At 35.7% G+C, this 13,346-nt stretch overlaps 1 protein-coding gene across 3 annotated transcripts in view; it reads left to right on the top strand.

The window, feature by feature from the left end:
* MGAT5 (alpha-1,6-mannosylglycoprotein 6-beta-N-acetylglucosaminyltransferase) overlaps positions 1–13,346 on the top strand; it is a 384,102-nt gene that overhangs the window by 249,418 nt on the left and 121,338 nt on the right. For all 3 annotated transcript variants that reach the window (XM_055122917.1, XM_055122916.1, XM_004616498.2), the window contains 4 exons: positions 707–778; positions 1,433–1,594; positions 8,524–8,693; positions 12,131–12,265. In XM_055122917.1, coding sequence (XP_054978892.1) covers positions 707–778; positions 1,433–1,594; positions 8,524–8,693; positions 12,131–12,265 — 539 coding nt within the window. The remainder of the gene's footprint in view (positions 1–706; positions 779–1,432; positions 1,595–8,523; positions 8,694–12,130; positions 12,266–13,346) is intronic.

Below are 13,346 nucleotides of genomic sequence, written 5' to 3'. Positions count from 1 at the left end.
TTGTCAAACCTGGTGGTTTTCTCCTCCCCACAGTCCTCTAAACTCCCTGCATTGACAGAACAATCCATCTTCCCAAATCATTGTACATTTTCTCTTGTGTTTGTTTTTTTCCTTTTTCCTTTTATCTCTTTCCCCAATTGGTTTTATCACCTTATTCCCTGAGATAGTGTGAAGGGAACAGCCAGAAAATGAGGAAAAGTTTTGATCAATTAACCTTAAAATATCAGTTGCATTCCTAATTCTGAGACAAATGATTAAGTTATGTGGTTCAAATGCTATGCTGTTTTCTCTTCAGACAGGACAAGGCAGATAATGAATTGTTCCTGTCCTTTTGCTAAATCATCACAGAGGTTCCTTTTTATTGTCATTCCCCTCTGGCAGTGCTCAAATCTTTCAACTTTCCAGCCTAAGACTCCCCCATTGGCCTGAGTGTGTGGAATAAATGAGTAAGGAGTAAGTCCGTATAGAGTAATTTGGGGACAGATAGAAAGTGTAATCATATTCTGTGGGACATTTTATGTTTTTGCTTCACCTAAGAGACACTTGTATCAGGATTGTTAGCAAAAAGCCTGGGAGTCTGACTAGTAATAACCCACTAAGCATAGTGCTCACTGTATGCCAGTAACAATGCTCAAGGCTTTGTGCACATATCAATTAATTTAAAGATGGACAAGCATACTTAGTATCTCTGATTTATCTTTTCCAGGTTGAAAATTGGTGTCCTCATTTACCTTGGAGAGCAAAAAATCCCAATGAAGAAGCTGATCATAATTCATTGGTAAGTGACTTTAGAAACCTAAAGCTTGTGATGTGGGTCTAATGCCAAATGATATAAGTGAAAGCTTCAAAAATGCCAGCTGTCATCTGAAATAGTAATAAGGTGAAGACCTTCTGCCCCTAGTCGAGTGGAAATCTGAGTGACCAAATCAGTTAACAAGGTAGCATCAGCTGATTGGTTGCACCATTCTCTGAGGTCTGCTAAGTAATAGGCTAGTGTGTAAGACCTGGGGCAGGGTGGATTTCAGTTTTCCCAGGAGTCTGTTGCCCTGAAGTAGATTCAAAGGCCAAATACATTTGGGTGCAGAAAATTTAAAATATAACAAACATTAAGGTAAAACAAACACACTCTCCTTTTTTTAAAAAAAACAAAAAAGGCACAGTTTTAACACAGCCCAGGGCTCTGCAGCAAATGGGTTGCCTTCCTAAATGTCTAATTTTTTAATGATGTCTTTCATAGCACATCAGCAGCTGGGACTTTTGCTTGAGTTTGCTTTCTTGGGATGCTAACACAAGCAGCCAAGCCTCACTCTTGAAGTCCTCTCTCTAATTGATTATCTTTTCTGGGTATTCAAAGGTTACCTTAGGAAAACTGTTATGTTTTCTGATTGACTTTTTTATCTTCTGTTCATTTTTATTAAATTTCTGTTTCTAGGCAGAAATCCGTACGGATTTTAATATTCTCTACAGTATGATGAAAAAGCATGAAGAATTCCGGTGGATGCGACTTCGGATACGGCGAATGGCTGATGCTTGGATCCAGGCAGTCAAATCTCTGGCAGAAAAGCAGAATCTTGAAAAGAGAAAAAGGAAGAAAGTAAGTCACTGATTAATTCAGTTAAGTTAGATGGAAATTTTCTTTTTTTTTAACGAATATATATTTTCAAAATTTATTTGAAATTTATAACTTTATTTTTATTTTTATTTTTTTTAATTTTTTTTTTTTATTGGATCACCATGTTGAAAGTTACAAAGCTTTCAGGCTTAAGTCTCAGTTACATAATGCTCGAACACCCATCCCTTCACCAGTGCATATATTCCACCACCAAGAACCACAGTAAACCTCTCCGCCACCCTTCCGCCCTCCAACCCCCCACCCCGCCTGTGTAGTTGATAAATTTCACTTTACTTTGATTACATACAAACAAAAAAAACTCACTATTATTGTTTGGAGTTTCCCCCCAAGAGTCAGACCTGCTGGAAAAGAAGCATTTGATAATTTGTTTTCCATTGCTGAGAATGAGGAGATATGAGGTCGTGTGGCCACAGTAGCGGCCGTGAGGCTCTAGGTTTCTGTATTTTAGTATTTTAGTGACTAAGTCCAGAGGGCTTTCTGCCAGAGGTTGCATCATTGCTAGCTCATACCTTTCTGCTACTTTATATTCCACATATGAGTACAATCTTTCTGTGTCTGTCTCTTTCTTTCTGACTCATTTCACTCAACATGATACTTTCCATGTTGATCCACTTATATGCAAATTTCATGACTTCATGCTTTCTAACAGCTGCATAGTATTCCATTGTGTAGATGTACCAAAGTTTTTTTAGCCAGTCATCTGTTCTTGGGCATTCGGTGTTTTTCCAGATTCTGGCTATTGTAAACTGTGCTGCGATAAACATACAGGTGCAGATGTCATTTTAATTATACTTTTTTGCTTCTCCGGGGTATATTCCCAGGTGTGGTATTGCTGGGTCAAATGGAAGCTCAGTTTCTAATTTTTTGAGAATTGTCCATATTGTTTTCCAAAAGGGCTGAACCAGTCGACATTTCCACCAGCAGTGTAGGAGGGTTCCTTTCTCCCCACATCCACGCCAACATCGGTTGTTTTTGTTCTTTTGGATGTGAGCCAGTCTCTGTGGTGTGAGGTGGTATCTCATAGTTGTTTTGATCTGCATCTCCCTGATGATTAGTGATGAAGAGCATTTTTTCATGTGCCATTTAGGCATTCATATTTCGTCCTTGAGAAAGTTTCTGTTCATTTCTTCGCCCCATTTTTTGATGGGGTTAGATGTTTTCTTTTTGTAGAGGTGAACCAGTGCTTCATATACCCTTGATATCAACCCTTTATTGGATGGGTATTGGGTGAATATCCTTTCCCATTGTGTAGATTGCCTTTGAATTCTGGTCACTGTGTCTTTTGCGGTGCAGAAGCTTTTTAGTTTAATATTTGTTTATCTCTGTTTCTACTTGATTCCTTAGTTCCATGTCATCTTTGAAGATACCTTTAACTTCAATATCGTGAAGGGTTTAGCCGACCTTGTCTTCGATGTACCTTATGGTTTGTGGTCTGAGGTTGAGGTCTTTAATCCATTTTGATCTGACTTTTGTGCATGGTGTTAGGTCGATGTCTAAGCCCATTTTTTTGCATGTGGCTGTCCAATTATGCCAGCACCATTTGTTGAAGAGGCTTTCCTCGTTCCATTTCACATTTCTTGCCCCCTTATCAAGGATCAGATGATCATATATTTTGGGTTGCATGTGGGGATATTCCACCCTGTTCCATTGATCAGCGGCTCTGCCTTTGTTCCAGTACCATGCTGTTTTAATTGTTACTGCTTTGTAGTAAAGTTTGACGTCGGGGAGGATGATGATTCCCATTGTCTTTTTCCCAAGAATTGCTTTAGATATTCGTGGGCGTTTATTGTTCCATATGAGTTTCAGGAGTGTTTGATCAATTTCTTTGAAGAATTTCATGGGTATCCTTATAGCGATCGCATTGAATTTGTATAGTGCTTTGGGGAGTATTGCCATTTTGACAATGTTAAGTCTTCCTATCCATGAGCAGGGAATATGTTTCCATTTCCTCATGTCCTCTTTTATTTAATTGAGTAGTGTTTTGTAGTTTTCCTTGTAGAGATCCTTTACTTCCTTAATTAGGCTGATTCCTAGGTACTTGATCTTCTGGGGCACAATTGTGAATGGGATTTTTTTTTTTAATGTCACTTTCCTCTGGCCTTCCTATACGCTATTTGCGTATAGGAAGGCCATGGATTTTTGGGTATTGATTTTATAACCTGCAACTTTGCTGTACAAGTCTATTGTTTCTAGGAGTTTCTTAGTGGAGGTTTTAGGATTCTCTAGGTATAGAATCATGTCATCTGCAAATAGTGAGAGCTTGATTTCTTTCTTTCCTATCTGTATACCCTTAATGTCTTTTTAAATTTCTTTTCTGCTTGGAAACAAGACTGAGAGAAATATCATATCTCGAAGTCTCTGTCCCCTCAGGATGAATCTGCTCTGTCTCTTGTTCTGCCATTTTGGGGTTTTCCTTTCCCCAGTTTAGCAGGCACTGGCACCCATTTTCTTGGCTGAAGCAGAGCAAAATGACAGCAGTAAGGTTTCCCTTGGAACCATCTGATTGTAACAATGAGGTCTGGAAGCTTTAGCTCTTACTTTCCTGAACAGAACCTGTTAAAAATTCCTAAACAATTTCTGAATTTGGGTATTTATCCATATTTTTGATTTGGGAGAATTCCATTACTCTTCAGTTTGGTGCTTTCTGACAGATAAATATTATAAGTTAACTTTAGCTCGTTTACTTTCATGTCATATGAAGACACATGGAAATACCCCTTTAGAATGCCCCGATTATGGAAGATTTAACACTTTAAAAGTGACAAAGTTTTCATTATTTTAGATGAGCTGTTCTTCTGAAGAACAACAGAGAAACTTAAACAGTCTGCTCCTGTATCTAAAAGTAAATGAAAACCAGCCTTGTGTTTCTCATTCACTAATTAGATATCCTTGTTAAAGAAAATACAAATATGTTTATAAAACCCCACTCGCAGTTTGATGGGTCAGCTTTGCGTCTATTCCTTGAGTTGATGAGACAGCAGCTGGCATGCTGGCATCAAATATAAGGAAGAGTATATAATTAAAAATCCAAGTGTGCTGTTAAAAGAAATAAAAAGCACTATCTGTAGCACTGTCTTCCGTTGTTCATTGATTTGCTCGATCAGGCACCAGTAATGTGCCCAAAAAGAAATAAAAAAGGTTTTTTTTTATATAAAATTATACAGTAATATTTAGGACATTGTTTTCTGAAGAAAGGTTAGATGGCTAATAGTGAACATTAAGTTTTAAAAGCACAGAATTAATTTTTTTTGCCAATACAGATACCACATATAAACATACAATTACTTAGATATAGGCATATACTTGCTCATATTTTAAGATAAAAGGATAAATTATCAAATCAAAAATAAAGAGAGTGATAATCATTGCTAATCACATAAATGTATATAATGCCACTGGAGTATAATCTTAAACATAGTTAACATGATAAATTTTATATTATGTATATTTTATACAATAAAAAAAGATGAGAAGGAAGATTTGAAGTCAGTGGGTAGAAAAACTAGATTTCTGAATATACTTTTTTATAAAAATAAGCAATACTGGAAAATCACAAAAAAATAAGGCAATTAACTCCTACATATCTGGTTTTACTCTAAGTGAACATAACTTTGTGACATTAGGACACACCACATTTAGTCATTCTGATGGGGTAGCAAAGGAATGAAAAACTGCAGAAAATAATCTTGAAATGATTGTTACTTATGTGCTTGATGTTCATATAAGTATTCTTATTCTGATTCCATTATGTTTTGGAATAAAGCACATGAGTAATGATGTTTGTGTCCTTAAGAAGTAGAATTTTTAGTGTGGGAGAGAGGAAGGAGCAGTGATAAGATGTATTATGTTATGTAAAGATATTGTAATCCTTGGTTGGATTTGAAAAAGCCAATATGAACACAATTTGTCTTATCCTTGAAAATAAATTTTACAGCTATGACTACCAAAAACACCTATAAAAAGTGATACACTAGAATTATCTAAGCCTTAGACATGTATCTCTAAATTTATAAGAGGTTCTTGGAAAAATGACTTAGGCTCTGAGACAGAAGAGTTTTTTTGGGGCTCCAAGTGTGGGGGTGGATGGATATGGTTATATGTGTGTGATAAACTTGGAACATCTAGTTATACCTGTAAGCAAAGAAACTATCAACGACTAGTAAAACTGAATAAAATATTTAGATATCAAATCAAAGGACCTTCCGTTGTTCAACAGAGAGAGTTGAGTAATCAGGAAAGCTATTAACTGCAATGTATTGAAACACTGTTACACATCAAAAGGAAAAATCTCTTTGATCATTATTAGAGTATTATACATTTTTATTGTTATTGTGAGAACTAGCATGTAAAAAAGAAAGAATAAAGAATAAATCAGGCTGTTCTAGTAAACTATATCTTGGAGTATCCACAAAGTTGATAAGATATAGTTACTTTTTTTAATAGTCCAGCTAGTAAGTGCAGAAGCAATGGTAGGATATTATCATTTTGCAACCCGTAATGGATTAGTTGATCTACTTAGTAATCACTAACAATTGCTGGTAGCACAAAAAGAGAGATACCCAGACATTTGTTCCTGTTAATAGAAATACATTGCATCTCATCACAGTATTATCAAAAAGCTAAATATGAATTTTATTATTTGTGGAGCTATAATTATTAAATTGCCATAAGTAGAAGGAACAGAAGCATTTGTTATGTAATCAGCAAAAATTTAGAGTGTGAGAGACTCTTGTGAAAATTCAACCCAGTTTGTTGGACAAATAAATTGTTCATCTTTTCCCCCAGGTAGATCAAGGACTACTGTAGATTGAAGAAAGCTAAGTGATTCTGAGGCAGTTATAATAGATGCACTTTATTTGACTCCTTCCTTGTACAGTTGCAATGAAAGGAAAACAAAACTATAGGCACAGTTGAGGAAATACAAATTTTGCCTCAGTATTGAAAGTAGCTCTTTTACAGAGATTTGATAATATTATGGCTTTAAAAAAAAACACTGAAGACTTCTTTTAGAAAATCTACTGAAATGTTTATAGACACAAAGGTAAAATGTCTAGAGACAAATTGGAGGGGCTGGGAGAGATTGAGGGGCATATATTTAGATTTGTCAGTACCACAAAGAGCTGAAAAGCTGGAGAATATGCTTTGCATACCACAGACCCAAGTTCAATCCTGTCCCCTGAACACATCTGGGAGTGACTCTTGATCACCACTGAACATCACCCAAAAATAATAATGAAGATTTTTGTCATGATTTAATAATTTTGGAGTTACATGTAAGTATATAGAAATTAACTATATTATGTTTTGCATGCATTTTTAATTTTCTTGCATTTTTAAAAAATATTAATCTGTGAAAGAGAGCCCAAAATTGTTAGAGATTTTATTGTCCTGGCTTCCTTTCCTATCACTTTGACTTTTTCAATCATCATGCTTTTTTTCCCTATTTTTCTGTTTTTCTTTCTTCCTCCCTTCCTTCTTTTTTGTCTTTCTTTCTTTCTTTCTTTCTTTCTTTCTTTCTTTCTTTCTTTCTTTCTTTCTTTCTTTCTTTCTTTCTTTCTTTCTTTCTTTCTTTCTTTCTTTCTTTCTTTCTTTCTTTCCTTCCTTCCTTCCTCTCTTTCCCTCTCTTCCTTCCTTTGTTCCTTCCTTCCTTTTTTCCTTCCTTCCTCTCTTTCCCTCTCTTCCTTCCTTTGTTCCTTCCTTCCTTTTTTCCTTCCTTCCTCTCTTTCCCTCTCTTCCTTCCTTTGTTCCTTCCTTCCTTTTTTCCTTCCTTCCTCTCTTTCCCTCTCTTCCTTCCTTTGTTCCTTCCTTCCTTTTTTCCTTCCTTCCTTCCTTCTCTCTCTTTCTTTCTCTCTCTCTTTCTTTCTCTTTCTTTCTCTCTTTCTTTCTTTCTCTCTTTCTTTCTCTTTCTCTCTCTCTTTCTCTCTTTCTTTCTTTCTTTCTTTCTTTCTTTCTTTCTTTCTTTCTTTCTTTCTTTCTTTCTTTCTTTCTCTCTCTCTCTTTCTTTCTTTCTTTCTTTCTTTCTTTCTTTCTTTCTTTCTTTCTTTCTTTCTTTCTTTCTTTCTTTCTCTCTTTCTTTCTTTCTTCCTTCCTTTCTTTCTTCCTTCCTTTCTTTCTTTCTTTCTTTCTTTCTTTCTTTCTTTCTTTCTTTCTTTCTTTCTTTCTTTCTTTCTTTCTTTCTTTCTTCCTTTCTTTCTTCCTTCCTTCCTTCCTTCCTTTCTTTCTTTCTTTCTTTCTTTCTTTCTTTCTTTCTTTCTTTCTTTCTTTCTTTCTTTCTTTCTTTCTTTCTCTCTTTCTTTCTCTCTCTCTTTCTCTCTCTCTCTTCTCTCTCTCTTTCTTTCTTTCTTTCTTTCTTTCTTTCTTTCTTTCTTTCTTTCTTTCTTTCTTTCTTTCTTTCTTTCTTTCTTTCTTTCTTTCTTTCTTTCTTTCTTTCTTTCTTTCTTTCTTTCTTTCTTCCTTTCTTTCTTTCTGTTTTGGGGCTATACCTGGATGTGCTCAGGGCTTACTCCTGGCTCTGCACTTAGGAATTGCTCCTGCTGATGCTCAGGGGACCCACAAAGCATGCTGGGGATTGAACCTGGGTCAGCAATGTGTGTAAATGCCTTACCAGTCTCCTATCTCTCTAGCCCCAGTCATGCTTTTTAAAGGCAGGATTGTTTGTTCATACTTAACACTCATGGTGTACCAAGTAACTTGATTTTACTGAAATGATCATGAAAAAAAATTTTCCTCTTTTCGTTTTATCATCTAAAAATATGGTTTATTCCACTCTGAGATTTTATTACAGCATAAAAATGACTACAATTGATTGATGCCTTTTTGGTATGCTGCTGAGGAGCATATACTTGATTCAGTGGGAATCAGTATATACCTCTTTTGTGTTTTTTTTCCAGGTCCTCGTTCATCTGGGACTCCTGACGAAGGAATCTGGATTTAAGATTGCAGAGACAGCATTCAGTGGTGGCCCTCTTGGTGAATTAGTTCAGTGGAGTGATTTAATTACATCTCTGTACTTACTGGGCCATGACATTCGGATTTCAGCTTCACTGGCTGAGCTCAAGGAGTAAGGAGATTACTTTTCAATTTTAAAATCAGAATACAAAAAAGAAATTGTAAACTTCTAAAGCCCTCTATTAGTGTATAATTTCTTGTGGAGGAAAATGAAAGTGATAATTCACTAAACAGGAGATAAGATTATTTTCAGGAGCTAAATACATACACTGTGAAAAGGATAATATGTTTTCATTGTAGCTGCAGGCTCCAGAGGCTTCATAAATGAATGCTAGAAAATTCAAACTAAGGAGCTTATTCTTTGCTGTTACAGGTGCTTCTAACATCTGCAGCACAAAAACATTATTGACTTTCCTAATTCCCTGTCTCTTGCTGAAATTCATACCTTTCCCTTTTCAACATCAGGCTTTCTAAATCTTAAAACAGGGTAGCTTCCTGTTTATAATTTAATTTGGATAGAATAAATTTTCTGCAAGCCCTGATCCCATCCTTTTTCAATTAGTCAACTTTCAGCTATTAGCTCTAGGAGAGTTAAATAGAGTCTACTAACTCTATCTGGGTTTTCTCTTTTACTAAAAGTTGCTTCTCTCCAGCCTTCTCCTAATTCCTTTTAGATTGGCAGAGCTAGCTAAGCAGGCATGCTCAAATTCTCTTCTCTCCTTTTGGATAACAGCCCACTGAGACTTTCTACCCAGCAGCCAAGTTATCATGTTGCAATAAGTCAAATGTTCTAGAAAATATACCTTGGATAGACATTTTAGACATGGCAGTTTGTTTTTGAACAATCTAGTCCCATCTTACTCTGCTTTATTGACATTCAGGGATGTTACTTTTTGACATTAAGGAATGTTACTTGTTTTTATCAAAGTATATACCCAATTAATGGTGAGAGAAATACATATGACATTATAGCCATCATTGATTGAATGGTTCCATATGTTGAAACAATGATGAGAGCTTTAATTATAGTAAATAATTATATCCCAGTAATTTTAATAGCTACAACGTACATAATATGAATGATTATTATTAGCAGCTAACATTTGTTGAGGACTTACTCTGAACCAAATGCTAAGTGCCTTACATGTTTTATAAAATGATTTAGCTTTGCATGTTTTATTTTATTTAGTCCATTGCAAATCCAGAAAGAGGTTACCTACCTTTTAAAGATGAGAAACTGAGATTCAAACCAAAAATGAATGGTCCAAGGTCACATACAGAATGCTGGGGAAAGTGAGGATTTGAGTCCTGCATCGATCTGACATTAAAACCCATCCTCTTTACCGTATCCTATACCAGATATTCTCAGAGCTATAGAACCCTGAGAGTTTGCGAACCTCAATCACCAACTGTATCCCTGTGGTATGCTGCCTCCTGATGCCTTTTTTCTTCTTGCTTACATTGAAACACTTAGAACATATGATCTGGGAAGGATATACTTTTGCACATTTAGCAGTCATTCTGCCATTGTTTTCTATGAGCTAGTCCTGTGGCTTTGGAATATTCAGAGAGAACCATCTGGGCTCAAGAAGTTGCCCTCATTTGACTGACACTTTATACACTAATCTTTATTAGTATATTAATGGTGCTAATCACACTCAGTACTAATGAAAGTTTGGGAATTGTGAATGTTATTCACTGTTCTATATATAGTATTTAGTGTAGTACCTAACACACTGTCCTCACAATTTATTGAACAGATAAATAAGGAGATGAGTAACTGGTTGAATGAATGAATGAACTGATAAATGTGTGAACAGTGGTGGGCTGTGAGGGCAATGAGGGCAATGAGGCTCCACAGTCAGGAAAGGTATATTTGGGACCTACCAGGCAAATATAGGAAGTTTTTGTATGGTCAGAATTACCAGTTTTTACATAAGAGAAAAGTCTATAGAGGTGTTTAAGCAGCAGTATGAAGGCAGATGTACTTTATATAAGAAGATAGTGGTGGAAAGAACTTAAAGCAGTAAATCCCAAACCTGCCTACCATTATAAGCTGCTGGGGACCTTTTTAGATACCCAGGCCCAGCTAGTATCCCAGGCTAATTAACTCACAGCCTTTGGGGACTGCACACAGACATACCATTTTTTATTTATTAAAACATAATTCATTATTTAAAAACTATAAAATCCCTTAGTAAACTAGGATTAAACAGATCTTTATTAATTTAGTATAGGGCAGCCATAAGCACCATGAATGAAGACCATACTCAATGGCAAAATGTGAGAAGTTTCAGATGTATCTTTTGATGCCTTCTGAGAGTTCCAGTTTGCAAAAAGTTTAGGAACCACTGAATACAGGGTAGACAAGGAGTTGGCAAAGTGTCACTCAGAAAATCAAGTTAGGTCCTCTGCCACGTTTTATTAATAAAGATTTTTAGAAGCACAGCCACACCCATGGTTCTTATATTACAGATGAATCTTTTTCTATCTTATTCTTACTCTATCTATAAGATAGAATATTCTATTCTATAAGATTCAGAATCTTATTCTATCATGGCAGAGTTGTATTTGTTGTGACAGAATATGTAGTTGGCAAAGATGGAAGTTTTACTCTCTGGCCCTTTATAGAAAAAGAAAAGTGACATTTCTTGGGAGGACGTTGGTTATGCAAAACGTAGTTCTTTCTTAATCTCTAAGAGAGCGGTAGGAGTGAGTCCTCTGTGTCTCTTGTCCTTTGAGGTAGAATGCCAATAATTTGGTGAAGGATTGGTGAGTAGGGATAGACATTGATTGTGGCTCTGGTTTCTTTGTGAATTGGCTTTTCTGTCATTAGTCATTTCCTCTCACAAATGAAGTTGGTATATGATCCAGTATGTTGCTATAAATGCAGATGTGATTTTGAATGGATGGGTGGGTGAATGAGTGGATGAAGGAAAGGAGGGTAAACTATAGTGCCAGTTACATTTTAGTCAGAAAGAAACATTTAACAAGAGAAAATATTCAGAAATAGAATAAGACAGTGTATTAAGAAATTTATACTTTAGACGTAGAATTTGAAAATATTTAGGTGAGGAAAAGCTGAAATAATAAGGGTGAGCTCTGTAGGGATAATTAATAGCCACTGAATATTTAGAAAAATTTAGGCCCTTTCATGTCAATAACTCATTTAACCTCCGAAAAAAATTCCTAAGAGATTGTTATTGTGTGTGTATAATTTCCTCTCTAGTTTTCCATCCTGGACTTAGGGATGAGGAAAAGTTCAGAGACATTAAGTACTTTCTCTAAGAGCTCAGAGCCGCTAGGTGGTGTGGATAAATTTAGATTCAGCCTTAGTTTTAAGGCTGTTTTTGTTTACCCATATTTAGTTTTGGAAAAGGCCGAGTCAGGCCTCTGGGTAGACCTTGCGTCAGTGCATAGACTGCGGATTGGGAGGGCCGTGGTAGCTCCACTGCCACGAGTTCTTAGATTGTTTGTTTGCCTGCCAAAGTCACAAAGTGTAATATAGTCAAGTAAATGTTTTCCACTCTTGCTTTTGCCCTTTTCTAGAATAATGAAGAAGGTTGTTGGAAACCGATCAGGCTGTCCAACTGTAGGCGACAAAATTGTTGAGCTCATTTATATTGATATTGTAGGACTTGCTCAATTCAAGAAAACGCTGGGACCATCCTGGGTTCATTACCAGTAAGTACCAAATGCTGCTATTAGGTTTTTAGAGTTGTTTTTTTTTTAAGAGGATTATATGGTTTAGATAGAAAATACTTATCAAATACAATCATTTGAACTATGACTATATTTCTTATTCCTAATTGAAATTCAGAGTATCTTCAGTGAGTTTTTACTTTCAAGGGCTATTCATTATTTTTATTGATTTCTTTTAAGAATATAAATAAATCAAGTGTCCACCCTCATTTTTACCTTCCCTAATTATTAACATCCCTCTCCTATGTCTGCCCCAGTTATGTCTGTTTGATAAAAAAAAAAATATTGTGATACTTAGACAGTGCCATTATTTGTATTCCCTAGATTTGAAATGATGATTCATTTCTCTTCTCCTTTCCCTTATCAGCATGCTTGTCATTTTGGGAAAGGAAAGCTGGGACTACCTTGTGTAAATGCTGACTTGTTATTTTATGTTTGTTAAGGCCTATTTTATGTTTTCTAGGCCTCATGGGGGGCCTAGAAATAATTGAGTCACTTGTCTTGCATGTGGATGACTCCAGTTTAATTCCTGGTACCACATATGGTCCCCCAAGTCCCAGCAGGAGTGATCCCTGGTCATTGAGCCAGGAGTAATCCCTGAGTACCGCTGGGTATGGTCCCTAAAAGTATATATAATAAATTAAAAGGATAAACTTCAATCTCATGCTTAGTATAATGTGGGTTCAAGTAGTACTCTATGCAGTCTTTATTATTTAGTGGCGGACATAAGCATTCCCTGAGTGGGAAGATTTGGGACCAGGATGTATTATTTGCAATTATATTACATGGTACATACCATACTTATGTATGGTATTATGTAACATTAAATTATATAATGAGCATTAATAATTTTTTATTTTTCTCTTAGTCTTTCTTTAAAAGGAATAATTTCATGCTACTATATTGCCCACATTTCTTGTAATATTTCTGTTTTAACTAGTTGAGAGTAGCTATGTTTCTGTCTTCAGTGGGCTAAAGTATCTAGTTTGAATTAAAAAATACTTTTGAAAGAAGAATTGCAGGCTTTTTTATTATCTTCCATTTATTTGATACTTTTTTATTT

This window comes from Sorex araneus, chromosome X (assembly GCF_027595985.1).
Source record: "Sorex araneus isolate mSorAra2 chromosome X, mSorAra2.pri, whole genome shotgun sequence".
Lineage (NCBI taxonomy): Eukaryota > Metazoa > Chordata > Mammalia > Eulipotyphla > Soricidae > Sorex > Sorex araneus.
This window is presented reverse-complemented; position numbering and strand designations above follow the sequence as displayed.